This window comes from Lonchura striata, chromosome 33 (genome assembly GCF_050655825.1).
Source record: "Lonchura striata isolate lonStrDom1 chromosome 33, ASM5065582v1, whole genome shotgun sequence".
NCBI lineage: Eukaryota > Metazoa > Chordata > Aves > Passeriformes > Estrildidae > Lonchura > Lonchura striata.
In genome coordinates this window covers 6,994,810-7,018,087 of record NC_140735.1, presented here as the reverse complement: position 1 = coordinate 7,018,087, position 23,278 = coordinate 6,994,810, and the positions used below count along the sequence as shown (strand labels likewise).

At 50.2% G+C, this 23,278-nt stretch overlaps 1 protein-coding gene across 1 annotated transcript in view; it reads right to left on the bottom strand.

The window, feature by feature from the left end:
* MEGF8 (multiple EGF like domains 8) overlaps positions 1–23,278 on the bottom strand; it is a 128,481-nt gene that overhangs the window by 69,853 nt on the left and 35,350 nt on the right. Inside the window, exons 16-23 of the mRNA XM_085564531.1 lie at positions 21,133–21,196; positions 13,438–13,537; positions 12,833–13,236; positions 9,574–10,137; positions 8,416–8,543; positions 6,556–6,687; positions 4,569–4,682; positions 1,338–3,305 (exon numbers count right to left, since the gene is read on the bottom strand). Coding sequence (XP_085420657.1) covers positions 1,338–3,305; positions 4,569–4,682; positions 6,556–6,687; positions 8,416–8,543; positions 9,574–10,137; positions 12,833–13,236; positions 13,438–13,537; positions 21,133–21,196 — 3,474 coding nt within the window. The remainder of the gene's footprint in view (positions 1–1,337; positions 3,306–4,568; positions 4,683–6,555; positions 6,688–8,415; positions 8,544–9,573; positions 10,138–12,832; positions 13,237–13,437; positions 13,538–21,132; positions 21,197–23,278) is intronic.

Below are 23,278 nucleotides of genomic sequence, written 5' to 3'. Positions count from 1 at the left end.
TTTTTTGTTTTTTTCCCCGTTTCCAGCCCGATTTCCCCCCTTTTTTTTTGTTTTTCCTCATTTCTCGGCCGTTTCTCCCCTGATTTCCCCCCTTTTTTTTTTGTTTTTTCCCCATTTCTGCCCCGATTTCCCCCCTTTTTTTTTTGTTTTTCCCCATTTCTCGGCCATTTCTCCCCCGATTTCCCCCCTTCTTTTTTGTTTTTTTCCCCATTTCTCCCCCGATTTCCCCCCTTTTTTTTTGTTTTTCCCCATTTCTCGGCCATTTCTCCCCCGATTTCCCCCCTTTTTTCCCCATTTTTCCCCATTTCTCGGCCGTTTCTCCTCCGATTTCCCCCCTTTTTTTTTTGTTTTTTCCCCGTTTCCAGCCCGATTTCCCCCCTTTTTTTTTTGTTTTTCCCGTTTTTCCCCATTTCTCGGCTGTTTCTCCCCCGATTTCCCCCCTTTTTTTTTGTTTTTTCCCCATTTCTCACCCGATTTCCCCCCTTTTTTTTTTGTTTTTCCCCATTTCTCCCCCGATTTCCCCCTTTTTTCCCCGTTTTTCCCCATTTCTCGGCCATTTCTTGCCCGATTTCCCCCCTTTTTTTTTGTTTTTCCCCATTTCTCCCCCGATTTTCCCCTTTTTTTTTTGTTTTTCCCCATTTCTCAGCCGTTTCTTGCCTGATTTCCCCCCTTTTTTTTTGTTTTTCCCCATTTCTCGGCCGTTTCTTGCCCGATTTTCCCCTTTTTTTTTTGTTTTTCCCCATTTCTCGGCCGTTTCTCCCCCAATTTCCCCCCTTTTTTTTTGTTTTTCCCCCATTTCTCGCCCGATTTCCCCCCTTTTTTTTTGTTTTTCCCCGTTTTTTCCCCATTTCTCGGCCGTTTCTCCCCCGATTTCCCCCCTTTTTTTTTATTTTTCCCCGTTTCTGCTCTGATTTCCCCCCTTTTTTTTTTGTTTTTCCCCATTTCTCGGCCGATTTCCCCCCTTTTTTTTTGTTTTTCCCATTTCTCGGCCGTTTCTCACCCAATTTCCCCCCTTTTTTTTTTATTTTTCCCCGTTTCTGCCCCGATTTTCCCCTTTTTTTTTTGTTTTTCCCCATTTCTTGGCTGTTTCTCCCCTGATTTCCCTCCTTTTTCTTTGTTTTTTCCCCATTTCTGCCCCGATTTCCCCCCTTTTTTCCCCGTTTTTCCCCATTTCTCGGCCGTTTCTCGCCCGATTTCCCCCCTCTTTTTTTTGTTTTTTCCCCGTTTCCAGCCCGATTTCCCCCCTTTTTTTTTTTATTTTCCCCATTTCTCGGCCGTTTCCAGCCCGATTTCCCCCCTTTTTTTTTTGTTTTTCCCCGTTTTTGCCCGTCCCTCACGTGGGCTCGCAGCTGGCCACGCCGTCGCCGCGGAAGCCGCGCTGGCAGCGGCACTGGAAGCTGCCGGGGCTGTTGTGGCAGCGCGCCCGCGGGTGGCACCGCGCCAGCCCCAGCGCGCACTCGTCCACGTCGGGGCACGCGCCGTACCACCACCGGCCACGCCCGCGGTCACTCTGGTCACTCTGGTCACTCTGGTCACTCTGGTCACTCTGGTCACTCTGGGGGTCAGCCTGACCCTCAGCCTGACCCTCAGCCCGATGGTCACTCCGATGGTCACTCTGGTCACTCTGGGGGTCAGCCTGACCCTCAGCCTGACCCTCAGCCCGATGGTCACTCCCATGGTCACTCTGGGGGTCAGCCTGACCCTCAGCCCGATGGTCACTCTGGTCACTCTGGGGGTCAGCCTGACCCTCAGCCTGACCCTCAGCCCGATGGTCACTCCCATGGTCACTCTGGTCACTCTGGGGGTCAGCCTGACCCTCAGCCTGAGGGTCACTCCCATGGTCACTCCGATGGTCACTCTGGTCACTCTGGGGGTCAGCCTGACCCTCAGCCCGATGGTCATTCTGATGGTCACTCCGATGGTCAGCCTGACTCTCAGCCCGATGGTCACTCCGATGGTCACTCGGCTGGTCACTCGGCTGGTCACTCGGATGGTCACTCGGATGGTCAGCCTGTGGGTCAGCCTGGCCGTCATTCTGGTGGTCACTCGGCTGGTCACTCAGCTGGTCACTCGGCTGGCTGCTCTGATGGTCATTCTGCTGGTCACTTTGGTGGTCACTCTGCTGGTCACTCTGCTGGCTGCTCTGATGGTCACTCTGCTGGTCACTTTGGTGGTCACTCTGCTGGTCACTCTGCTGGCTGCTCTGATGGTCACTCTGCTGGTCACTTTGGTGGTCACTCTGCTGGTCACTCTGCTGGCTGCTCTGATGGTCATTCTGCTGGTCACTTTGGTGGTCACTCTGCTGGTCACTCTGCTGGCTGCTCTGATGGTCACTCTGCTGGTCACTCGGCTGGTCACTCAGCTGGTCACTCTGCTGGCTGCTCTGATGGTCACTCTGCTGGTCACTTTGGTGGTCACTCTGCTGGTCACTCTGCTGGCTGCTCTGATGGTCACTCTGGCGGTCACTCAGCTGGTCATGGTGATGGTCACCCAGCTGGTCACTCAGCTGGTCAGCCCAGTGGTCATTCTGATGGTCACTCAGCTGGCCACTCTGCTGGTCATTCTGATGGTCACTCCAGTGGCCACTCTGCTGGTCATTCTGATGGTCACTTTGGTGGTCACTCTGCTGGTCACCGTGCTGGTCGTTCTGCTGGCCACCTTCCTGGTCACTCAGGTGGTCACTCTGGTCACTGTGGTCACTGTGGTCACTCTGCTGGTCACTCTGGTCACTCAGGTGGTCACTCAGGTGGTCACTCTGGTCACTCAGGTGGTCACTGTGGTCACTCAGGTGGTCACTCTGGTCACTGTGGTCACTGTGGTCACTGAGGTGGTCACTCTGGTCACTCAGGTGGTCACTCAGGTGGTCACTCTGGTCACTGTGGTCACTGTGGTCACTCAGGTGGTCAATCTGGTCACTCAGGTGGTCACTCTGGTCACTCTGGTCACTCTGGTCACTCAGGTGGTCACTCTGGTCACTCAGGTGGTCACTCAGGTGGTCACTGTGGTCACTCAGGTGGTCACTGTGGTCACTCTGCTGGTCACTCTGGTCACTCTGCTGGTCACTCTGGTCACTCAGGTGGTCAATCTGGTCACTCCGCTGGTCACTCTGGTCACTCTGTTGGTCACTCAGGTGGTCACTGTGGTCACTCTGGTCACTCAGGTGGTCACTCTGGTCACTGTGGTCACTGTGGTCACTCCGCTGGTCACTCTGGTCACTCAGGTGGTCACTGTGGTCACTCAGGTCACTCAGGGCCACCGAGCAGTTGGGGAAGTCCCGGGGACCCGCGAAGTCGCCCTCCAAGCAGCTGGGAGAGAAAATTCGGGAATTTTGGGAAATTTTGGGAATTTTTGGGGGGTTTGGGTGGTAAGACGGGGGAAAAGGGGAAAAAAATTGAAATTGGGTCAGAAAAAAAACCAAAATGAGGGTGAAAAGGGCAGAATTGGGGCAAAAAAAGATCCCAAAATGAGCGTGAGGAATGTCAGAATCATCCTCCCAAAAAAACTCCAAATCGTCAAAAAAAACCCCAAAATCAGCCCCAAAAAACCCCAAAATCAGCCCCAAAAAAAACCCTAAAATCAGCCCCAAAAACCCCAAAATCAGCCCCAAAAAACCCCAAAATCAGCCCAAAAAAAACCCCTAAATCAGTCCCAGAAAAGCTACAAAATCAGCCCCAAAAAAGTCCCAAAATCAGCCCTAAAAACCCCAAAATCAGCCCCAAAAAAGTCCCCAAAACAGCCCAAAAACCCCCAAAATCAGCCATAAAAAAAACCCCAAAAATCAACCCCAAAAAACCCCAAAATCAGCCCCAAAAAAAACCAAAAATCAACCCCAAAAAACCCCAAAATCAGCCAAAAAAAGACTCCCCAAAGCCCCCAGCCCCAATTGGAGCCCTCAGACCTCCCCAAATTTAGGAATTCTTGCGCTCCAGGACCCAGAATCACAAAAATTCACCCAAATTCCCCCCAAATCCCCCCAAAACCCGGGACCCCCCAAACTCCCCTGATCCCCCCGAAGCCCCCAGACCCAATTGGAGCCCCCAGTCCCCCCAAAACCCCTCTGGAATTCAGGAATCCTCAAGCTCCAGGACCCAGAATCACCAAAATTCACCCAAATTTCCCACAAATCCCCCCAAAATCCGGGACCCCCCATACTCCCCTGAACCCCCCGAAGCCCCCAGCCCCAATTGGAGCCCCCAGACCCAATTGGAGCCCTCAGACCGCCCCAAATTTAGAAATTCTTGCACTCCAGGACCCAAAATCACCAAAATTCACCCAAATTCCCCCCAAATCCCCCCAAAACCCGGGACCCCCCAAACTCCCCTGACCCCCCAGAAGCCCCCAGCCCCAATTGGAGCCCCCAGACCCAATTGGAGCCCCCAGACCCCCCAAAACCCCTCTGGAATTCAGGAATCCTCAAGCTCCAGGACCCAAAATCACCAAAATTCACCCAAATTCCCCCCAAATCCCCCCAAAACCCGGGACCCCCAAAACTCCCCTGACCCCCCCGAAGCCCCCAGACCCAATTGGAGCCCCCAGCCCCAATTGGAGCCCCCAGCCCCAATTCAGACCTGCCCAGGGCGGGGTTCTGGCTGGAGCCACACCAGCCACAGCCGTGCTGGCTCAGACACTCCTGGCACGAGCCCAGCTGGGAGCAGCTCCGGCACTGCGGGGCGGAGTGAACGCTGCAAAAAAACCCCAAAAACACCCCAAAATCTTACCCCGACAGCCTCGGGACCCCCAAAAACCCCAAAAACCCACCCCAAAAACCCCCCAAAACCCCAAAAACCACCCCAAAAACCCCCAGAGCCCCTAAACCCCTCAGGAGCAGCTCCGGCAATGGGGGGCGGAGTGAACACTGCAAAAAACCCCAAAAACACCCCAAAATCTTACCCCGAGAGCCTCGGGACCCCCAAAAACCCCAAAAACCCACCCCAAAAACCCCAAAACCACCCCAAAAACCCCAAAACCACCCCAAAACCCCCCAGACCCCCTAAACCCCTCAGGAGCAGCTCCGGCACTGGGGGGCGGAGTGAACGCTGCAAAAAAACCCCAAAAACACCCCAAAATCTTACCCCGAGAGCCTCGGGACCCCCAAAAACCCCAAAAACCCACCCCAAAAACCCCCAAAACCACCCCAAAAACCCCCAAAACCACCCCAAAAAGTCCCAGATCCCCCCCAGATCCCCTCGAATCCCCCCCAAATTTCCCCTCCAATCCCCCCCAGACCTTTCAGGGACCTCCCAAATCCCCTCCAAACCCCCCAAATTTTTGGGGGTCCCCCCCAAATCCCCTCCAACCCCCGCCAAAACCTTTCAGGGACCCCCCAAACGCCCCTTAATCCCCCCCAGACCCCCCCAAAATCCCTCCAGATCCCCCCAAACCTCCCCAAATCCCCTCCAATCCCCCCCAAACCTCCCCAAATCCCCCAAACCTCCCCAAATCCCCCCCAATCTCCCCCAAATCCCCCCCAATCCCCCCCAAATCCCCTCCAATCCCCCCCAAACCTCCCCAAATCCCCCAAACCTCCCCAAATCCCCCCCAATCCCCCCCAAACTCCCCCAAATCCCCTCCAAACCCCCCAAATCCCCTCCAATCCCCCCAAATCCCCTGTAAACCCCCTCCAATCCCCCCCAAATCCCCCCCAAATCCCCCCAAATCCCCTCCAATCCCCCCAAATCCCCCCCAAATCCCCCCAACCCCCCCAAAATCCCCCCCAAACCTCCCCAAATCCCATCCAAACCTTCCCAAAATCCCCCCAAACACTCCCAAATCCCCCCAAATCCCCTCCAACCCCCCTCCAATCCCCCTCCAATCCCCCCCAAACCACCCCAAATCCCCCCAAACCTCCCCAAATCCCCCCCAAATCCCCCCAAATCCCCTCCAACCCCCCCAAATCCCCCCCAAATCCCCCCAAATCCCCTCCAATCCCCCCAAATCCCCCCCAAATCCCCCCAAACCTCCCCAAATCCCCCCCAAATCCCCTCCAATCCCCCCAAATCCCCTCCAATCCCCCCCAAACCTCCCCAAATCCCCCCAAACCTCCCCAAATCCCCTCCAATCCCCCCCAAAATCCCCCCAAACACTCCCAAATCCCCCCAAATCCCCCCAAACCTCCCCAAATCCCCCCCAAACCTCCCCAAATCCCCCCCAAATCCCCTCCAATCCCCCCAAATCCCCTCCAATCCCCCCCAAAATCCCCCCAAACACTCCCAAATCCCCCCAAATCCTCCCAAACCTCCCCAAATCCCCCCCAAACCTCCCCAAATCCCCCCAAACCCCCCCCAAACCCCCTCCAAACACCCCTAAATCCCACCCAAACCTCCCCAAATCCCCCCAAATCCCCCCAAATCCCCTCCAAACCCCCCCTCCAATCCTCCCCAAATCCCCTCCAAACCCCCCCAAGCCTTTCAAGGACCCCTCCAATCCCCCCCAAATTTCCCCAAATCCCCCCAAACCTCCCCAAATCCCCTCCCAACCCCCCCAAGCCTTTCAAGGACCCCTCCAATCCCCCCCAAATTTTCGGGGGACCCCCCAAAATCCCCCAGCCCCCCGTACCTGTCGGACCAGCCGCGGCAGCCGCCGTAGGGGAAGCGCGCCAGGTACGCGGCGAAGAGGAAGCAGCGCCCGGCCGAGGGGCACCAGGCGCACTGCGAGGGGGGGGCCAGGCACTCGGAGCAGCTGCGGCGGCTGGGGAGGGGGTCCGCAGCCTGAGACCCCTCCCCAAATTCGGGCCAAGCCGGGAATCCCCCTCCCCAAAAAAAACCCGGCGGTTTTGGGACCTTCCGGCACCTTAAAAAACCCAAAAATGCGCCGAAAGAGCCCAAAAAAGAGCCCTGAGACCCCTCCCCAAAATAGCACTGAAACCCCTCCCCAAATTATCCCGAAATAGCCCTGAGACCCCTCCCCAAATTCGGGCCAACCCGGGAATCCCCCTCCCCAAAAAAAACCCGGCGGTTTTGGGACCTTCCGGCACCTTAAACCACCTAAAAATGCGCCGAAAGAACACCAAAAAAGCCTCAAAAGAGCCCAAAAAAGAGCCCTGAGACCCCTCCCCAAAATACCCAGAGAGCCCTAAGACCCCTCCCCAAATTACCCCGAAATAGCCCTGAGACCCCTCCCCAAATTCGGGCCAAGCAGGGAATCCCCCTCCCAAAAAAAACCCGGCGGTTTTGGGACCTTCCGGCACCTTAAACCACCCAAAAATGTGCCGAAAGAGCCCCAAAAAAGCCTCAAAAGAGCCCAAAAAAGAGCCCTGAGACCCTTCCTCAAATTACCCAGAGAGCCCTGAGACCCCTCCCCAAAATCGGGCCAAGCCGGGAATCCCCCTCCCCAAAAAAACCCGGCGGTTTTGGGACCTTCCGGCACCTTAAACCACCTAAAAATGCGCCGAAAGAGCGCCAAAAACCCCACAAATGGCCCCAAAAGAGAGCCCTGAGACCCCTCCCCAAATTACCCCGAAATAGCCCTGAGACCCCTCCCCAAATTCGGGCCAACCCGGGAATCCCCCTCCCCAAAAAAAACCCGGCGGTTTTGGGACCTTCCGGCACCTTAAACCACCTAAAAATGCGCCAAAAGAACACCAAAAAAGCCTCAAAAGAGCCCAAAAAAGAGCCCTGAGACCCCTCCCCAAAATACCCAGAGAGCCCTAAGACCCCTCCCCAAATTACCCCGAAATAGCCCTGAGACCCCTCCCCAAATTCGGGCAGCCCCGGGAATCCCCCTCCCCAAAAAAACCCGGCGGTTTTGGGACCTTCCGGCACCTTAAACCACCCAAAAATGCGCCGAAAGGGCCCCAAAAACCCCACAAATGGCCCCAAAAGAGAGCCCTGAGACCCCTCCTCAAATTACCCAGAGAGCCCTGAGACCCCTCCCCAAATTCGGGCAGTCCCGGGAATCCCCCTCCCCCAAAAAAACCCGGCGGTTTTGGGACCTTCCGGCACCTTAAACCACCCAAAAATGCGCCGAAAGAGCCCCAAAAAAGCCTCAAAAGAGCCCAAAAAAGAGCCCTGGGACCCCTCCTCAAATTACCCAGAGAGCCCTGAGACCCCTCCCCAAATTTGGGGCAGCCCCGGGAATCCCCCTCCCCAAAAAAAACCCGGCGGTTTTGGGACCTCCCAGGACCTTAAAGTCCCCAAAAATGTCCCAAAATCACCCAAAAATCACCTAAAACCCGCCCAAAAAAACCCCCAAAAAATCCTAAAAAATGCCAAAATGCCCCAAATTTCACCTGCTGCGGGGGGGGGGGCATTTTTGGGGGTCCTTGACGGCCCCTCAGGACCCCAAATCCCCTTAAAATCACCCCAAAATCACCTAAAACCCACCCAAAAATCACCCAAAAACCCCAGAAAAAAATCCTAAAAAATCCCAAAAAATGCCAGAATGGCCCAAAATGGCCCAAACTGCCCCAAATTTCACCTGCTGCAGAGGGGGGGGCATTTTTGGGGGTCCCTGACGGCCGTCGCGTCCCTGCCCCGCCGGCTGCAGACGAAGTCGCCACGTTTGGAGTCGGGGGGTCCCAGGGTCTGCCACTCACAGAAAGGGTCCTGGGGGGGAAATTTGGGGAGGGGTCACCCCAAAATCCCCCCCCCAAAAAAAATCCCGGACCCCAAAAATCCCAGAGCCAAAAAAAACCCCTTCAAAATACCCCAAATCTGCAAAAATTCCCCCAAAATCCCTTCAAAATCTCCAAAAATGTCCCTTTAAAATCCCCCCAAAATCCCTTCAAAACCTTCAAAATCTCCCTTTATCTCCCCAACGCCCCCCAAAATCCCCTTTAGAGCCCCCCAACCCCCTTTAAACCCCCCAAAATCCCCCCAAATTTCCCTTTAGAGCCCTCAAACCCCCCCAAAATCCCCTTTATCCCCCCAAACTCCCATTTTTTCCCCCAAAATCCCCTTTATCCCCCCAAACTTCCCTTTAAACCCCCCAAAATCCCCTTTATCCCCCCAAATTCCCCTTTATCCCCCCAAACTCCCCTTTATCCCCCCCAAATTCACCCCAAAATCCCCTTTATCCCCCCCAAACTCCCATTTTTTCCCCCAAAATCCCCTTTATCCCCCCAAACTCCCCTTTATCCCCCCAAATTCCCCTTTATTCCCCCCAAATTCCCCCCAAAATCCCCTTTATCCCCCCAAACTCCCCTTTATTCTCCTTTATCCCCCCCAAACTCCCATCTTTTCCCCCAAACTCCCCTTTATCCCCCCAAACTCCCATTTTCCCCCAAATTTCCCCCCAAACTCCCATTTTTTCCCCAAATTTCCCCCCAAACTCCCATTTTTTCCCCCAAATTCCCCTTTATCCCCCCAAATTCCCCTTTATCCCCCCCAAACTCCCATCTTTTCCCCCAAACCCCCCAAATTTCCCCCCAAACTCCCATTTTTTCCCCAAATTTCCCCCCAAACTCCCATTTTTTCCCCAAATACCCCCCAAACTCCCATTTTTTCCCCCCAAACTCCCATTTATTCCCCCAAACCCCCCAAATTTCCCCCCAAACTCCCATTTTTAACCCCCAAACTCCCATTTTTCCCCCAAACCCCCCCAATTCCCCCCCAAATCCCCCCGAACCCGGCTGACCGTGGCGCAGCTGCGGCAGTCGCGGTGCTCCTCGCACAGGACGCAGCTCTGGGGGTGCAGCAGCAGCCGGGGACCCCCGGGACCCCCCGAGGGACCCCCGAGACCACCCGAGGGTGCCCCAGGACCACCCGAGGGTCCCCCGAGACCACCCGAGGGACCCCCGAGACCACCCGAGGGTGCCCCGAGACCCCCCGAGGGACCCCCGAGACCCCCCGAGGGTCCCCCAGGACCCCCCGAGGGTCCCCCGGGACCACCCGAGGGTCCCCCGAGACCACCCAAGGGTGCCCCGAGACCCCCCGAGGGACCCCCGAGACCCCCCGAGGGTCCCCCAGGACACCCCGAGGGTCCCCCGGGACCACCCGAGGGTGCCCCGGGACCCCCCTGGGGCTCCCCGAGACCCCCGCAGGGCGCGGGGGCGGCCGGGGGGGGGTCCCGGGGCACGCAGGAGGCGCTGGGGGGGCACCAGGCGCACCCCAAATCCGCCAGGCACGCCAGGCACGAGGGGTGCCGCCCGCAGCCCCCCGGCGGGCCCCGGAACGGCTCCAGGAAGAAAAAGGAGATTTCCTGCGGGAAAAAAGGGGAATTTGGGGGGTTTGGGGGAGAAAAATGGGAGTTTGGGGGGAAAATGGGGATTTGGGGGGAAAAATGGGGATTTGGGGGGAAAAAACCCTGAAAAATGGCACTAAAATCACCTGAAATGGCCCTAAAATGGCCCTAAAAAGCTCCAAAATATTCCCAGAATAAGACAAAAGATCCAGAAAAAGGAGATTTCCTGGGGGAAAAAAGGGGAATTTGGGGGGTTTGGGGGAAAAAAATAGGGATTTTGGGGAAAAAATGGGGATTTGGGGGAAAAAAACCCTGGAAAAATGGCACTAAAATCACCTGAAATGGCCCCAAAATGGTCTCAAAGGAGGCCCTAAAAGACCCCAAAATAAGACAAAAGTTTCAGAAAAAGGAAATTTCCTGCGGGAGAAAAATGGAAATTTGGGGGTTTTGGGGGAAAAAATGGGAGTTTGGGGGAAAAAAATGGGAGTTTGGGGGAAAAAACCCTGAAAAAATGGCACTAAAATCACCTAAAATGGCCCCAAAATGGTCTCAAAGGAGGCCCTAAAAGACCCCAAAATAAGACAAAAGATCCAGAAAAAGGAGATTTCCTGCGGGGGAAAAAAAGGGGAATTTGGGGGGTTTGGGGGAAAAAATGGGGATTTGGGGGAAAAAACCCTGGAAAAATGGCACTAAAATCACCTAAAATGGCCCTAAAAAGCTCCAAAATGGTCCCAAAATATTCCCAGAATAAGACAAAAGTTTCAGAAAAAGGAGATTTCCTGTGGGAAAAAAGGGGAATTTGGGGTTTTTTGGGGTGGATTTGGGGTTTTGAGGGAGAAATTGGGAGTTTGGGACTCTTGGAGATGTCCAGGGACCAAAATACCTCAAAAAATTCGCTATAATGACCCAAAAAGTCCATTGAAAATCACCAAAAATGGCCCAAAACCCCTCAAAAATTCACTATATCGCCCCAAAACACCCCGGAAAAAATCCCAAAAAATTCCCCAAAAATTCCCCAAATTTCTCAAGTTTTTTAGGGACTCCTGGAGATGTCCAGGGACCAAAATCTCCCTAAAATCCCCCAAGAATTCGCTGTAATAGCCAAAAAAAGCCCTAAAATTCAGTATAATGACCCAAAAAAAACCCGGAAAAAATCCCAAAAATTCCCCCAAAATTCCCAAACTTTCCTGCTACTTCTGGAGCTCTCTAGGGACCAAAATCATCCCGAAAATTCGCTATAATGACCCAAAAATGGTCTAAAAACCCTCAAAAATTCACTATATCGCCTCAAAACACCCCGAAAAAAATCCCCAAAAATTCCCAAAAAATTCCCCCAAAATTCCCAAACTTTCCTGCTGCTTTTGGAGCTCTCTAGGGACCAAAATTATCCTGAAAATTCGCTATAACGACCCAAAAAATCCATTTAAAATCGCCAAAAATGGCCAAAAATTCACTATATCGCCCCAAACCACCCCGGAAAAAATCCCCAAAAATTCCCAAACTTTCCTGCTGCTTCTGGAGCTCTGTAGGGACCAAAATCCTGCTAAAAATTCCATATAATGACCCAAAAAGTCCATTTAAAATTGCCAAAAAACCCTCAAAAATTCACTATATCGCCCCAAACCACCCTGGGAAAAATCCCAAAAATTCCCAAAAAAATTCCCAAACTTTCCTGTTACTTCTGGAGCGCTCTAGGGACCAAAATCCTCCCGAAAATTCGCTATAACGACCCAAAAAATCCATTGAAAATTGCCAAAAAATGCTGAAAAATTCACTATATCGCCCCAAACCACCCCGGAAAAAATCCCCAAAAATTCCCAAAAAATTCCCAAAAATTCCCAAACTTTCCTGCTGCTTTTGGAGCTCTCTAGGGACCAAAATCATCCGGAAAATTCGCTATAACGACCCAAAAAATGACCTAAAAACCCTCAAAAATTCACTATATCACCCCAAACCACCCCGGAAAAAATCCCCAAAAATTCCCAAAAAATTCCCAAAAATTCCCAAACTTTCCTGCTACTTCTGGAACTCTCTAGGGACCAAAATTCTCCTAAAAATTCGCTATAACGACCCAAAAAATGGCCAAAAAACCCTCAAAAATTCACTATATCGCCCCAAACCACCCCGAAAAAAATCCCAAAAATTCCCAAAAATTCCCAAAGAATTCTGAAAAATTCCCAAACTTTCCTGCTACTTCTGGAGCTCTGTAGGGACCAAAATCCTCCCGAAAATTCGCTATAATGACTCAAAAAATCCATTTAAAATTGCCAAAAAATGCTGAAAAATTCACTATATCGCCCCAAACCACCCCGGAAAAATCCCCAAAAATTCCCAAAAAATTCCCAAAAATTCCCAAACATTCCTGCTACTTCTGGAGCTCTGTAGGGACCAAAATCCTCCTGAAAATTCGCTATAACGACCCAAAAAATCCATTGAAAATTGCCAAAAAAGGTCAAAAATTCACTATATCGCCCCAAACCACCCCGGAAAAAATCCCCAAAAATTCCCAAAAAATTCCCAAAAATTCCCAAACTTTCCTGCTGCTTCTGGAGCTCTCTAGGGACCAAAATCCTCCTAAAAATTCACTATAACACCCCAAAAAAAGGCCAAAAAACCTCAAAAATTCACTATATCGCCCCAAACCACCCCGAAAAAAATCCCCAAAAATTCCCAAAAAATTCCCGAAGCATTCCCGATTTTCCCCGGCACTCACGCTGCCGCCGGGCACTCCGGTGCGGTCCCAGGTGAGGGTGAGCTCGCTGCTGAGGCCGCCCGAGGCGTTGAGCAGCGCCTCCACCTGCAGCAGGAACCGGCCGCGCGCCGCGAAGAGACGCCGGGGCCCCGGGCGGCGCAGCGCCCGCGTCTCGCGCTCCTGCCGCGGCGCCCAGCGCCCCACCTCCTCCTGCAAGCCAAAATTCCAACGGTTTTCCCAAAAAAAACGGGATTTCAGGAGAAAATTCCCAGCTGTCAGCACGAAAATCCCGGATTTTGGCTGGAATTTGGAATTGGGGGTTTGGGATCGGGAGCGCCCGCGTCTCGCGCTCCTGCCGCGGCGCCCAGCGCCCCACCTCCTCCTGAAAGGAAAAATTCCAACGGTTTTCCCAAAAAAAACGGGATCTCAGGAGAAAATTCCCAGCTGTCAGCACGAAAATCCCGGATTTTGGGTGGAATTGGGAATTGGGGGTTTGGGATGGGGAGCGCCCGCGTCTCGCGCTCCTGCCGCGGCGCCCAGCGCCCCACCTCCTCCTGCAAGGAAAAATTCCAACGGTTTTCCCAAAAAAAACGGGATCTCAGGAGAAAATTCCCAGCTGTCAGCACGAAAATCCCGGATTTTGGGTGGAATTTGGAATTTGGGGTTTGGGATGGGGAGCGCCCGCGTCTCGCGCTCCTGCCGCGGCGCCCAGCGCCCCACCTCCTCCTGAAAGGAAAAATTCCAACGGTTTTCCCAAAAAAAACGGGATTTCAGGAGAAAATTCCCAGCTGTCAGCACGAAAATCCCGGATTTTGGCTGGAATTTGGGGTTTGGGGTTTGGGATGGGGAGCGCCCGCGTCTCGCGCTCCTGCCGCGGCGCCCAGCGCCCCACCTCCTCCTGAAAGGAAAAATTCCAAAGGTTTTCCCAAAAAAAACGGGATCTCAGGAGAAAATTCCCAGCTGTCAGCACGAAAATCCCGGATTTTGGGTGGAATTTGGGGGTTTGGAGTCAAGGCAAAATTCCAAAGGTTTTCCCCAAAAAAAAACCGGGATTTGAGGAGAAAATGCCGTTTTCCCCCAAAAATTCCCACATTTTAATCGAAAATTCCGATGTTTTCCCAGAAATATCCAGAATTTTAGGCCAAAATTCCTTTTCTTCCCCCCAAAATTCCCTAATTTTAGCCCAAAATTGTTTAGCTCAAAATTCCACTTTTTACCCCAGAATTCCAGGGTTTTAGACGAAAATTCCGAGGTTTTCCCCAAAATTCCAGGATTTTAGGCAAAAATTCCAAGCTTTTAGCTCAAAATATCACATTTTTAGCTTATTTTTGATAGGAAAACCATGGAATTTGGGGAGGGCTCTCTTGGCTCTGAGACACCTCCTCAAAATTCCCCCTTCCCAAATTCCATTGGTTTTCCCAAAATTCCTGGATTTTAGATGGAAATCGTGGGTTTTACCCCAAAAATTCCGAGATTTTAGGCTAAAATTCCAGTTTTTTCTGCAGAAATTCCTGCATTTTTTCCAAAATCCCACCCAAACCCCCCAAACCCCCCTAAAACTCCATTTTACTCCAATATACAGCCCCAGAACCACCCAAAATTCCCCCAAAAATTCCCCAAAAATTCCCAAAATTCCCAAATTCCCAGATTTTTTTACCAAATTTGGGCTCCCTGCCCAGCCTGGCCACCACGGCCAGCCGCTGGATCCGGGCCCTGATCCCACCCAAAACCCTCCCCAAAATCCCAAATAATTCCCACAAAATCTCCAAAAACCACCCAAAATTCCCAAATAATTCAGAAAATTCCCAAGTAATCCCCCAAAATTCCCAAATTTTCCCAAATTCCCGGATTTTTTACCAAATTGAGGCTCCCTGCCCAGCCTGGCCAGCAGCGCCAGCTGTGGGATCAAGGCCCCAGATCCCATCCAAAATCTCTCAAACAATACCCAAAAAATCCCCCAAAATTCCAAAAATTTCCCCAAAAATCCGCCCAAATTCCCAAATAATTCTAAAAATTCCCAAATTTTCCCCAAAACTTCCCAATTTTTTCTTCAAAAGTACCAAAAATCCCACCCAAAACCCCCCAAACCCCCCCAAAACCCCCCTAAAACTCCCTTTTACTCCAATATACAGCCCCAGAACCACCCAAAATTCCCCCAAAAATTCCCAAAAATTCCCAAATTCCCGTTTTTTACCAGCTCGGTGGAGTTGGGCTCCCGGGCCAGCCGGGCCAGCACGGGCAGCCGCTGGATCCGGGCCCTGATCCCACCCAAATTCCATCAAAAAAACCCCAAAAATCTCCAAAATCTCCAAAAACCACCCAAAATTCCCAAATAATTCAGAAAATTCCCAAGTAATCCCAAAAAAGTCCCAAAAATTCCCAAATTCCCGGATTTTTTACCAAATTTGGGCTCCCTGCCCAGCCTGGCCACCACGGCCAGCTGCTGGATCCCAGCCCTTGATCCTTTCCAAAATCCTCCCCAAAATCCCAAATAATTCCCGAAAAATCCCCAAAAAACACCCAAAATCCCCAAAAATCCCCCAAAATTCCCAAATAATTCTAAAAATTCCCAAATTTTCCCCAAAAATTCCCAAACATTTTCCAAAATCCCACCCAAAACCCCCCCAAACCCCCCTAAAACTCCCTTTTACTCCAATATACAGCCCCAGAACCACCCAAAATTCCCCCAAAAATTCCCAAAAAATTCCCAAAAATCCCTGAATTCCCATTTTTTTACCAGCTCGGTGGAGTTGGGCTCCCGGGCCAGCCGGGCCACCACGGCCAGCCGCTGGATCCGGGCCCTGATCCCACCCAAAATCCTCTCCAAAATCCCAAAAATCCCCCCAAAATCTCCAAAAACCACCCAAAATTCCCAAATAATTCAGAAAATTCCCAAGTAATCCCAAAAAAGTCCCAAATTTTCCCAAATTCCCGGATTTTTTACCAAATTGAGGCTCCCTGCCCAGCTTGGCCAGCACCGCCAGCTGTGGGATCAAGGCCCCAGATCCCATCCAAAATCTCTCAAACAATACCCAAAAAATGCCCCAAAATTCCAAAAATTTTCCCAAAAATCCCACAAAATTCCCAAATAATTCTAAAAATTCCCAAATTTTCCCCAAAACTTCCCGATTTTTTCTTCAAAAGTACCAAAAATCCCACCCAAAAGCCCCCAAACCCCCCCAAACCCCCCTAAAACTCCATTTTACTCCAATATACAGCCCCAGAACCACCCAAAATTCCCCCAAAAATTCCCAAAAAATTCCCAAAAATTCCCGAATTCCCGTTTTTTTACCAGCTCGGTGGAGTTGGGCTCCCGGGCCAGCCGGGCCACCACGGCCAGCCGCTGGATCCGGGCCCTGATCCCACCCAAAACCCTCCCCAAAATCCCAAATAATTCCCAAAAAATCCCCAAAAACCACCCAAAATTCCCAAATAATTCAGAAAATTCCCAAATAATCCCAAAAAAGTCCCAAATTTTCCCAAATTCCCAGATTTTTTCCCAAATTGAGGCTCCCTGCCCAGCAGCACCAGCTGTGGGATCAAGGCCCCAGATCCCATCCAAAATCTCTCAAACAATACCCAAAAAATCCCCCAAAATTCCAAAAATTTCCCCAAAAATCCCACAAAATTCCCAAATAATTCTAAAAATTCCCAAATTTTCCCCAAATATTCCCAAACTTTTTCCAAAAACCCACCCAAAACCCACCCAAAACCCCCCCAAAACCCCCCTAAAACTCCCTTTTACTCCAATATACAGCCCCAGAACCACCCAAAATTCCCCCAAAAATTCCCAAAAATTCCCAAAATTCCCGTTTTTTTACCAGCTCGGTGGAGTTGGGCTCCCGGGCCAGCCGGGCCACCACGGCCAGCCGCTGGATCCGGGCCCTGATCCCACCCAAAATCCATCAAAAAAACCCCAAAAATCTCCAAAATCTCCAAAAACCACCCAAAATTCCCAAATAATTCAGAAAATTCCCAAGTAATCCCAAAAAAGTCCCAAATTTTCCCAAATTCCCGGATTTTTTACCAAATTTGGGCTCCCTGCCCAGCCTTGCCACCACCGCCAGCCGCTGGATCCAGGCCCAGATCCCATCCAAAATCCACCCCAAAATATCCCCAAAAACCTCCAAAATCCCCAAAATTTCCCCAAAAATCCCACAAAATTCCCAAATATTTCTAAAAATTCCCAAATTTTCCCCAAAAATTCCCAAACTTTTTCCAAAAACCCACCCAAAACCCCTCCAAACCCCCCTAAAACTCCATTTTACTCCAATATACAGCCCCAGAACCACCCAAAATTCCCCCAAAAATTCCCAAAAAATTCCCAAAAATCCCTGAATTCCCGTTTTTTACCAGCTCGGTGGAGTTGGGCTCCCGGGCCAGCCGGGCCACCACGGCCAGCCGCTGGATCCGGGCCCTGATCCCACCCAAAATCCTCCCCAAAATCCCAAATAATTCCCAAAAAATCCCCAAAAACCACCCAAAATTCCCAAATAATTCAGAAAATTCCCAAGTAATCCCAAAAAAGTCCCAAAAATTCCCAAATTCCCGGATTTTTTACCAAATTTGGGCTCCCTGCCCAGCCTGGCCAGCACCGCCAGCTGTGGGATCAAGGCCCCAGATCCCATCCAAAATCTCTCAAACAATACCCAAAAAATCCCCCAAAATTCCAAAAATTTCCCCAAAAATCCCACAAAATTCCCAAATAATTTTAAAAATTCCCAAATTTTCCCCAAAAATTCCCAAACTTTTTCCAAAAACCCACCCAAAACCCCCCCAAACCCCCCTAAAACTCCATTTTACTCCAATATACAGCCCCAGAACCACCCAAAATTCCCCCAAAAATTCCCAAAAATTCCCGAATTCCCGTTTTTTTACCAGCTCGGTGGAGTTGGGCTCCCGGGCCAGCCGGGCCACCACGGCCAGCCGCTGGATCCCAGCCCTTGATCCTTTCCAAAATCCTCCCCAAAATCCCAAATAATTCCCGAAAAATCTCCAAAAACCACCCAAAATTCCCAAATAATTCAGAAAATTCCCAAGTAATCCCAAAAAAGTCCCAAATTTTCCCAAATTCCCGGATTTTTTACCAAATTGAGGCTCCCTGCCCAGCCTGGCCAGCAGCGCCAGCTGTGGGATCAAGGCCCCAGATCCCATCCAAAATCTCTCAAACAATACCCAAAAAATGCCCCAAAATTCCAAAAATTTCCCCAAAAATCCGCCCAAATTCCCAAATAATTCTAAAAATTCCCAAATTTTCCCCAAAACTTCCCAATTTTTTCTTCAAAAGTACCAAAAATCCCACCCAAAACCCCCCAAACCCCCCCAAAACCCCCCTAAAACTCCCTTTTACTCCAATATACAGCCCCAGAACCACCCAAAATTCCCCCAAAAATTCCCAAAAATTCCCAAATTCCCGTTTTTTACCAGCTCGGTGGAGTTGGGCTCCCGGGCCAGCCGGGCCAGCACGGGCAGCCGCTGGATCCGGGCCCTGATCCCACCCAAATTCCATCAAAAAAACCCCAAAAATCTCCAAAATCTCCAAAAACCACCCAAAATTCCCAAATAATTCAGAAAATTCCCAAGTAATCCCAAAAAAGTCCCAAAAATTCCCAAATTCCCGGATTTTTTACCAAATTTGGGCTCCCTGCCCAGCCTGGCCACCACGGCCAGCTGCTGGATCCCAGCCCTTGATCCTTTCCAAAATCCTCCCCAAAATCCCAAATAATTCCCGAAAAATCCCCAAAAAACACCCAAAATCCCCAAAAATCCCCCAAAATTCCCAAATAATTCTAAAAATTCCCAAATTTTCCCCAAAAATTCCCAAACATTTTCCAAAATCCCACCCAAAACCCCCCCAAACCCCCCTAAAACTCCCTTTTACTCCAATATACAGCCCCAGAACCACCCAAAATTCCCCCAAAAATTCCCAAAAAATTCCCAAAAATCCCTGAATTCCCATTTTTTTACCAGCTCGGTGGAGTTGGGCTCCCGGGCCAGCCGGGCCACCACGGCCAGCCGCTGGATCCGGGCCCTGATCCCACCCAAAATCCTCTCCAAAATCCCAAAAATCCCCCCAAAATCTCCAAAAACCACCCAAAATTCCCAAATAATTCAGAAAATTCCCAAGTAATCCCAAAAAAGTCCCAAATTTTCCCAAATTCCCGGATTTTTTACCAAATTGAGGCTCCCTGCCCAGCTTGGCCAGCACCGCCAGCTGTGGGATCAAGGCCCCAGATCCCATCCAAAATCTCTCAAACAATACCCAAAAAATGCCCCAAAATTCCAAAAATTTTCCCAAAAATCCCACAAAATTCCCAAATAATTCTAAAAATTCCCAAATTTTCCCCAAAACTTCCCGATTTTTTCTTCAAAAGTACCAAAAATCCCACCCAAAAGCCCCCAAACCCCCCCAAACCCCCCTAAAACTCCATTTTACTCCAATATACAGCCCCAGAACCACCCAAAATTCCCCCAAAAATTCCCAAAAAATTCCCAAAAATTCCCGAATTCCCGTTTTTTTACCAGCTCGGTGGAGTTGGGCTCCCGGGCCAGCCGGGCCACCACGGCCAGCCGCTGGATCCGGGCCCTGATCCCACCCAAAACCCTCCCCAAAATCCCAAATAATTCCCAAAAAATCCCCAAAAACCACCCAAAATTCCCAAATAATTCAGAAAATTCCCAAATAATCCCAAAAAAGTCCCAAATTTTCCCAAATTCCCAGATTTTTTCCCAAATTGAGGCTCCCTGCCCAGCAGCACCAGCTGTGGGATCAAGGCCCCAGATCCCATCCAAAATCTCTCAAACAATACCCAAAAAATCCCCCAAAATTCCAAAAATTTCCCCAAAAATCCCACAAAATTCCCAAATATTTCTAAAAATTCCCAAATTTTCCCCAAAAATTCCCAAACTTTTTCCAAAAACCCACCCAAAACCCCTCCAAACCCCCCTAAAACTCCATTTTACTCCAATATACAGCCCCAGAACCACCCAAAATTCCCCCAAAAATTCCCAAAAAATTCCCAAAAATCCCTGAATTCCCGTTTTTTACCAGCTCGGTGGAGTTGGGCTCCCGGGCCAGCCGGGCCACCACGGCCAGCCGCTGGATCCGGGCCCTGATCCCACCCAAAATCCTCCCCAAAATCCCAAATAATTCCCAAAAAATCCCCAAAAACCACCCAAAATTCCCAAATAATTCAGAAAATTCCCAAGTAATCCCAAAAAAGTCCCAAAAATTCCCAAATTCCCGGATTTTTTACCAAATTTGGGCTCCCTGCCCAGCCTGGCCAGCACCGCCAGCTGTGGGATCAAGGCCCCAGATCCCATCCAAAATCTCTCAAACAATACCCAAAAAATCCCCCAAAATTCCAAAAATTTCCCCAAAAATCCCACAAAATTCCCAAATAATTTTAAAAATTCCCAAATTTTCCCCAAAAATTCCCAAACTTTTTCCAAAAACCCACCCAAAACCCCCCCAAACCCCCCTAAAACTCCATTTTACTCCAATATACAGCCCCAGAACCACCCAAAATTCCCCCAAAAATTCCCAAAAATTCCCGAATTCCCGTTTTTTTACCAGCTCGGTGGAGTTGGGCTCCCGGGCCAGCCGGGCCACCACGGCCAGCCGCTGGATCCCAGCCCTTGATCCTTTCCAAAATCCTCCCCAAAATCCCAAATAATTCCCGAAAAATCTCCAAAAACCACCCAAAATTCCCAAATAATTCAGAAAATTCCCAAGTAATCCCAAAAAAGTCCCAAATTTTCCCAAATTCCCGGATTTTTTACCAAATTGAGGCTCCCTGCCCAGCCTGGCCGGCAGCGCCAGCCGCTGGATCCCGGCCCTTGATCCTTTCCAAAATCCTCCCCAAAATCCCAAATAATTCCCAAAAAATCCCCAAAAACCACCCAAAATTCCCAAATAATTCAGAAAATTCCCAAGTAATCCCAAAAAAGTCCCAAATTTTCCCAAATTCCCGGATTTTTTTCCCAAATTGAGGCTCCCTGCCCAGCCTGGCCAGCAGCGCCCGCTGTGGGATCAAGGCCCCAGATCCCATCCAAAATCTCTCAAACAATACCCAAAAAATGCCCCAAAATTCCAAAAATTTCCCCAAAAATCCCACAAAATTCCCAAGTAATTCTGAAAATTCCCAAATTTTCCCCAAAAATTCCCGATTTTTTCTTCAAAAGTACCAAAAATCCCACCCAAAACCCCCCAAACCCCCCCAAACCCCCCTAAAACTCCATTTTACTCCAATATACAGCCCCAGAACCACCCAAAATTCCCCAAAAAATTCCCAAAAATTCCCGAATTCCCGTTTTTTTACCAGCTCGGTGGAGTTGGGCTCCCGGGCCAGCCGGGCCACCACGGCCAGCCGCTGGATCCGGGCCCTGATCCCACCCAAAATCCATCAAAAAAACCCCAAAAATCTCCAAAATCTCCAAAAACCACCCAAAATTCCCAAATAATTCAGAAAATTCCCAAATAATCCCAAAAAGTTCCCAAAAATTCCCAAATTCCCAGATTTTTTACCAAATTTGAGCTCCCTGCCCAGCCTGGCCACCACCGCCAGCCGCTGGATCCCAGCCCTTGATCCTTTCCAAAATCCTCCCCAAAATCCCAAATAATTCCCAAAAAATCCCCAAAAAACACCCAAAATCCCCAAAATTTCCCCAAAATTCCCAAATAATTCCAAAAATTCCCAAACTTTCCCCAAAAATTCCCAAACTTTTTCCAAAATCCCACCCAAAACCCCCCAAACCCCCCCAAAACCCCCCTAAAACTCCATTTTACTCCAATATACAGCCCCAGAACCACCCAAAATTCCCCCAAAAATTCCCAAAAAATTCCCAAAATTCCCGAATTCCCGTTTTTTTACCAGCTCGGTGGAGTTGGGCTCCCGGGCCAGCCGGGCCACCACGGCCAGCTGCTGGATCCGGGCCCTGATCCCACCCAAAATCCTCCCCAAAATCCCAAATAATTCCCAAAAAATCTCCAAAAACCACCCAAAATTCCCAAATAATTCAGAAAATTCCCAAGTAATCCCAAAAAAGTCCCAAAAATTCCCAAATTCCCGGATTTTTTACCAAATTTGAGCTCCCTGCCCAGCCTGGCCACCACCGCCAGCCGCTGGATCCCGGCCCTTGATCCTTTCCAAAATCCACCCCAAAAAATCCCAAATAATTCCCGAAAAATCCCCAAAAAACACCCAAAATCCCCAAAATTTCCCCAAAATTCCCAAATAATTCTAAAAATTCCCAAATTTTCCCCAAAAATTCCCAAACTTTTTTCAAAAACCCACCCAAAACCCCCCCAAAACTCCATTTTACTCCAATATACAGCCCCAGAACCACCCAAAATTCCCCAAAAAAATTCCCAAAAATTCCCAAAATTCCCGTTTTTTTACCAGCTCGGTGGAGTTGGGCTCCCGGGCCAGCCGGGCCAGCACGGGCAGCCGCTGGATCCGGGCCCTGATCCCACCCAAATTCCATCAAAAAAACCCCAAAAATCTCCAAAATCTCCAAAAACCACCCAAAATTCCCAAATAATTCAGAAAATTCCCAAGTAATCCCAAAAAAGTCCCAAATTTTCCCAAATTCCCGGATTTTTTACCAAATTTGGGCTCCCTGCCCAGCCGGGCCACCACGGCCAGCCGCTGGATCCAGGCCCAGATCCCATCCAAAATCCACCCCAAAATATCCCCAAAAACCTCCAAAATCCCCAAAATTTCCCCAAAAATCCCACAAAATTCCCAAATAATACTAAAAATTCCCAAATTTTCCCCAAAAATTCCCAAACTTTTTCCAAAAGCCCACCCAAAACCCCCCAAAACCCCCCTAAAACTCCATTTTACTCCAATATACAGCCCAAGAACCACCCAAAATTCCCCAAAAAATTCCCAAAAATTCCCGAATTCCCGTTTTTTTACCAGCTCGGTGGAGTTGGGCTCCCGGGCCAGCCGGGCCACCACGGCCAGCCGCTGGATCCGGGCCCTGATCCCACCCAAAACCCTCCCCAAAATCCCAAATAATTCCCAAAAAATCCCCAAAAACCACCCAAAATTCCCAAATAATTCAGAAAATTCCCAAGTAATCCCAAAAAAGTTCCCAAATTTTCCCAAATTCCCAGATTTTTTACCAAATTTGGGCTCCCTGCCCAGCCTGGCCAGCACGGCCAGCCGCTGGATCCGGGCCCTGATCCCACCCAAAATCCTCTCCAAAATTCCAAATAATTCCCAAAAAATCTCCAAAAACCACCCAAAATTCCCAAATAATTCAGAAAATTCCCAAGTAATCCCAAAAAAGTTCCCAAATTTTCCCAAATTCCCAGATTTTTTACCAAATTTGGGCTCCCTGCCCAGCCTGGCCAGCACGGCCAGCCGCTGGATCCGGGCCCTGATCCCACCCAAAACCCTCCCCAAAATCCCAAATAATTCCCAAAAAATCCCCAAAAACCACCCAAAATTCCCAAAT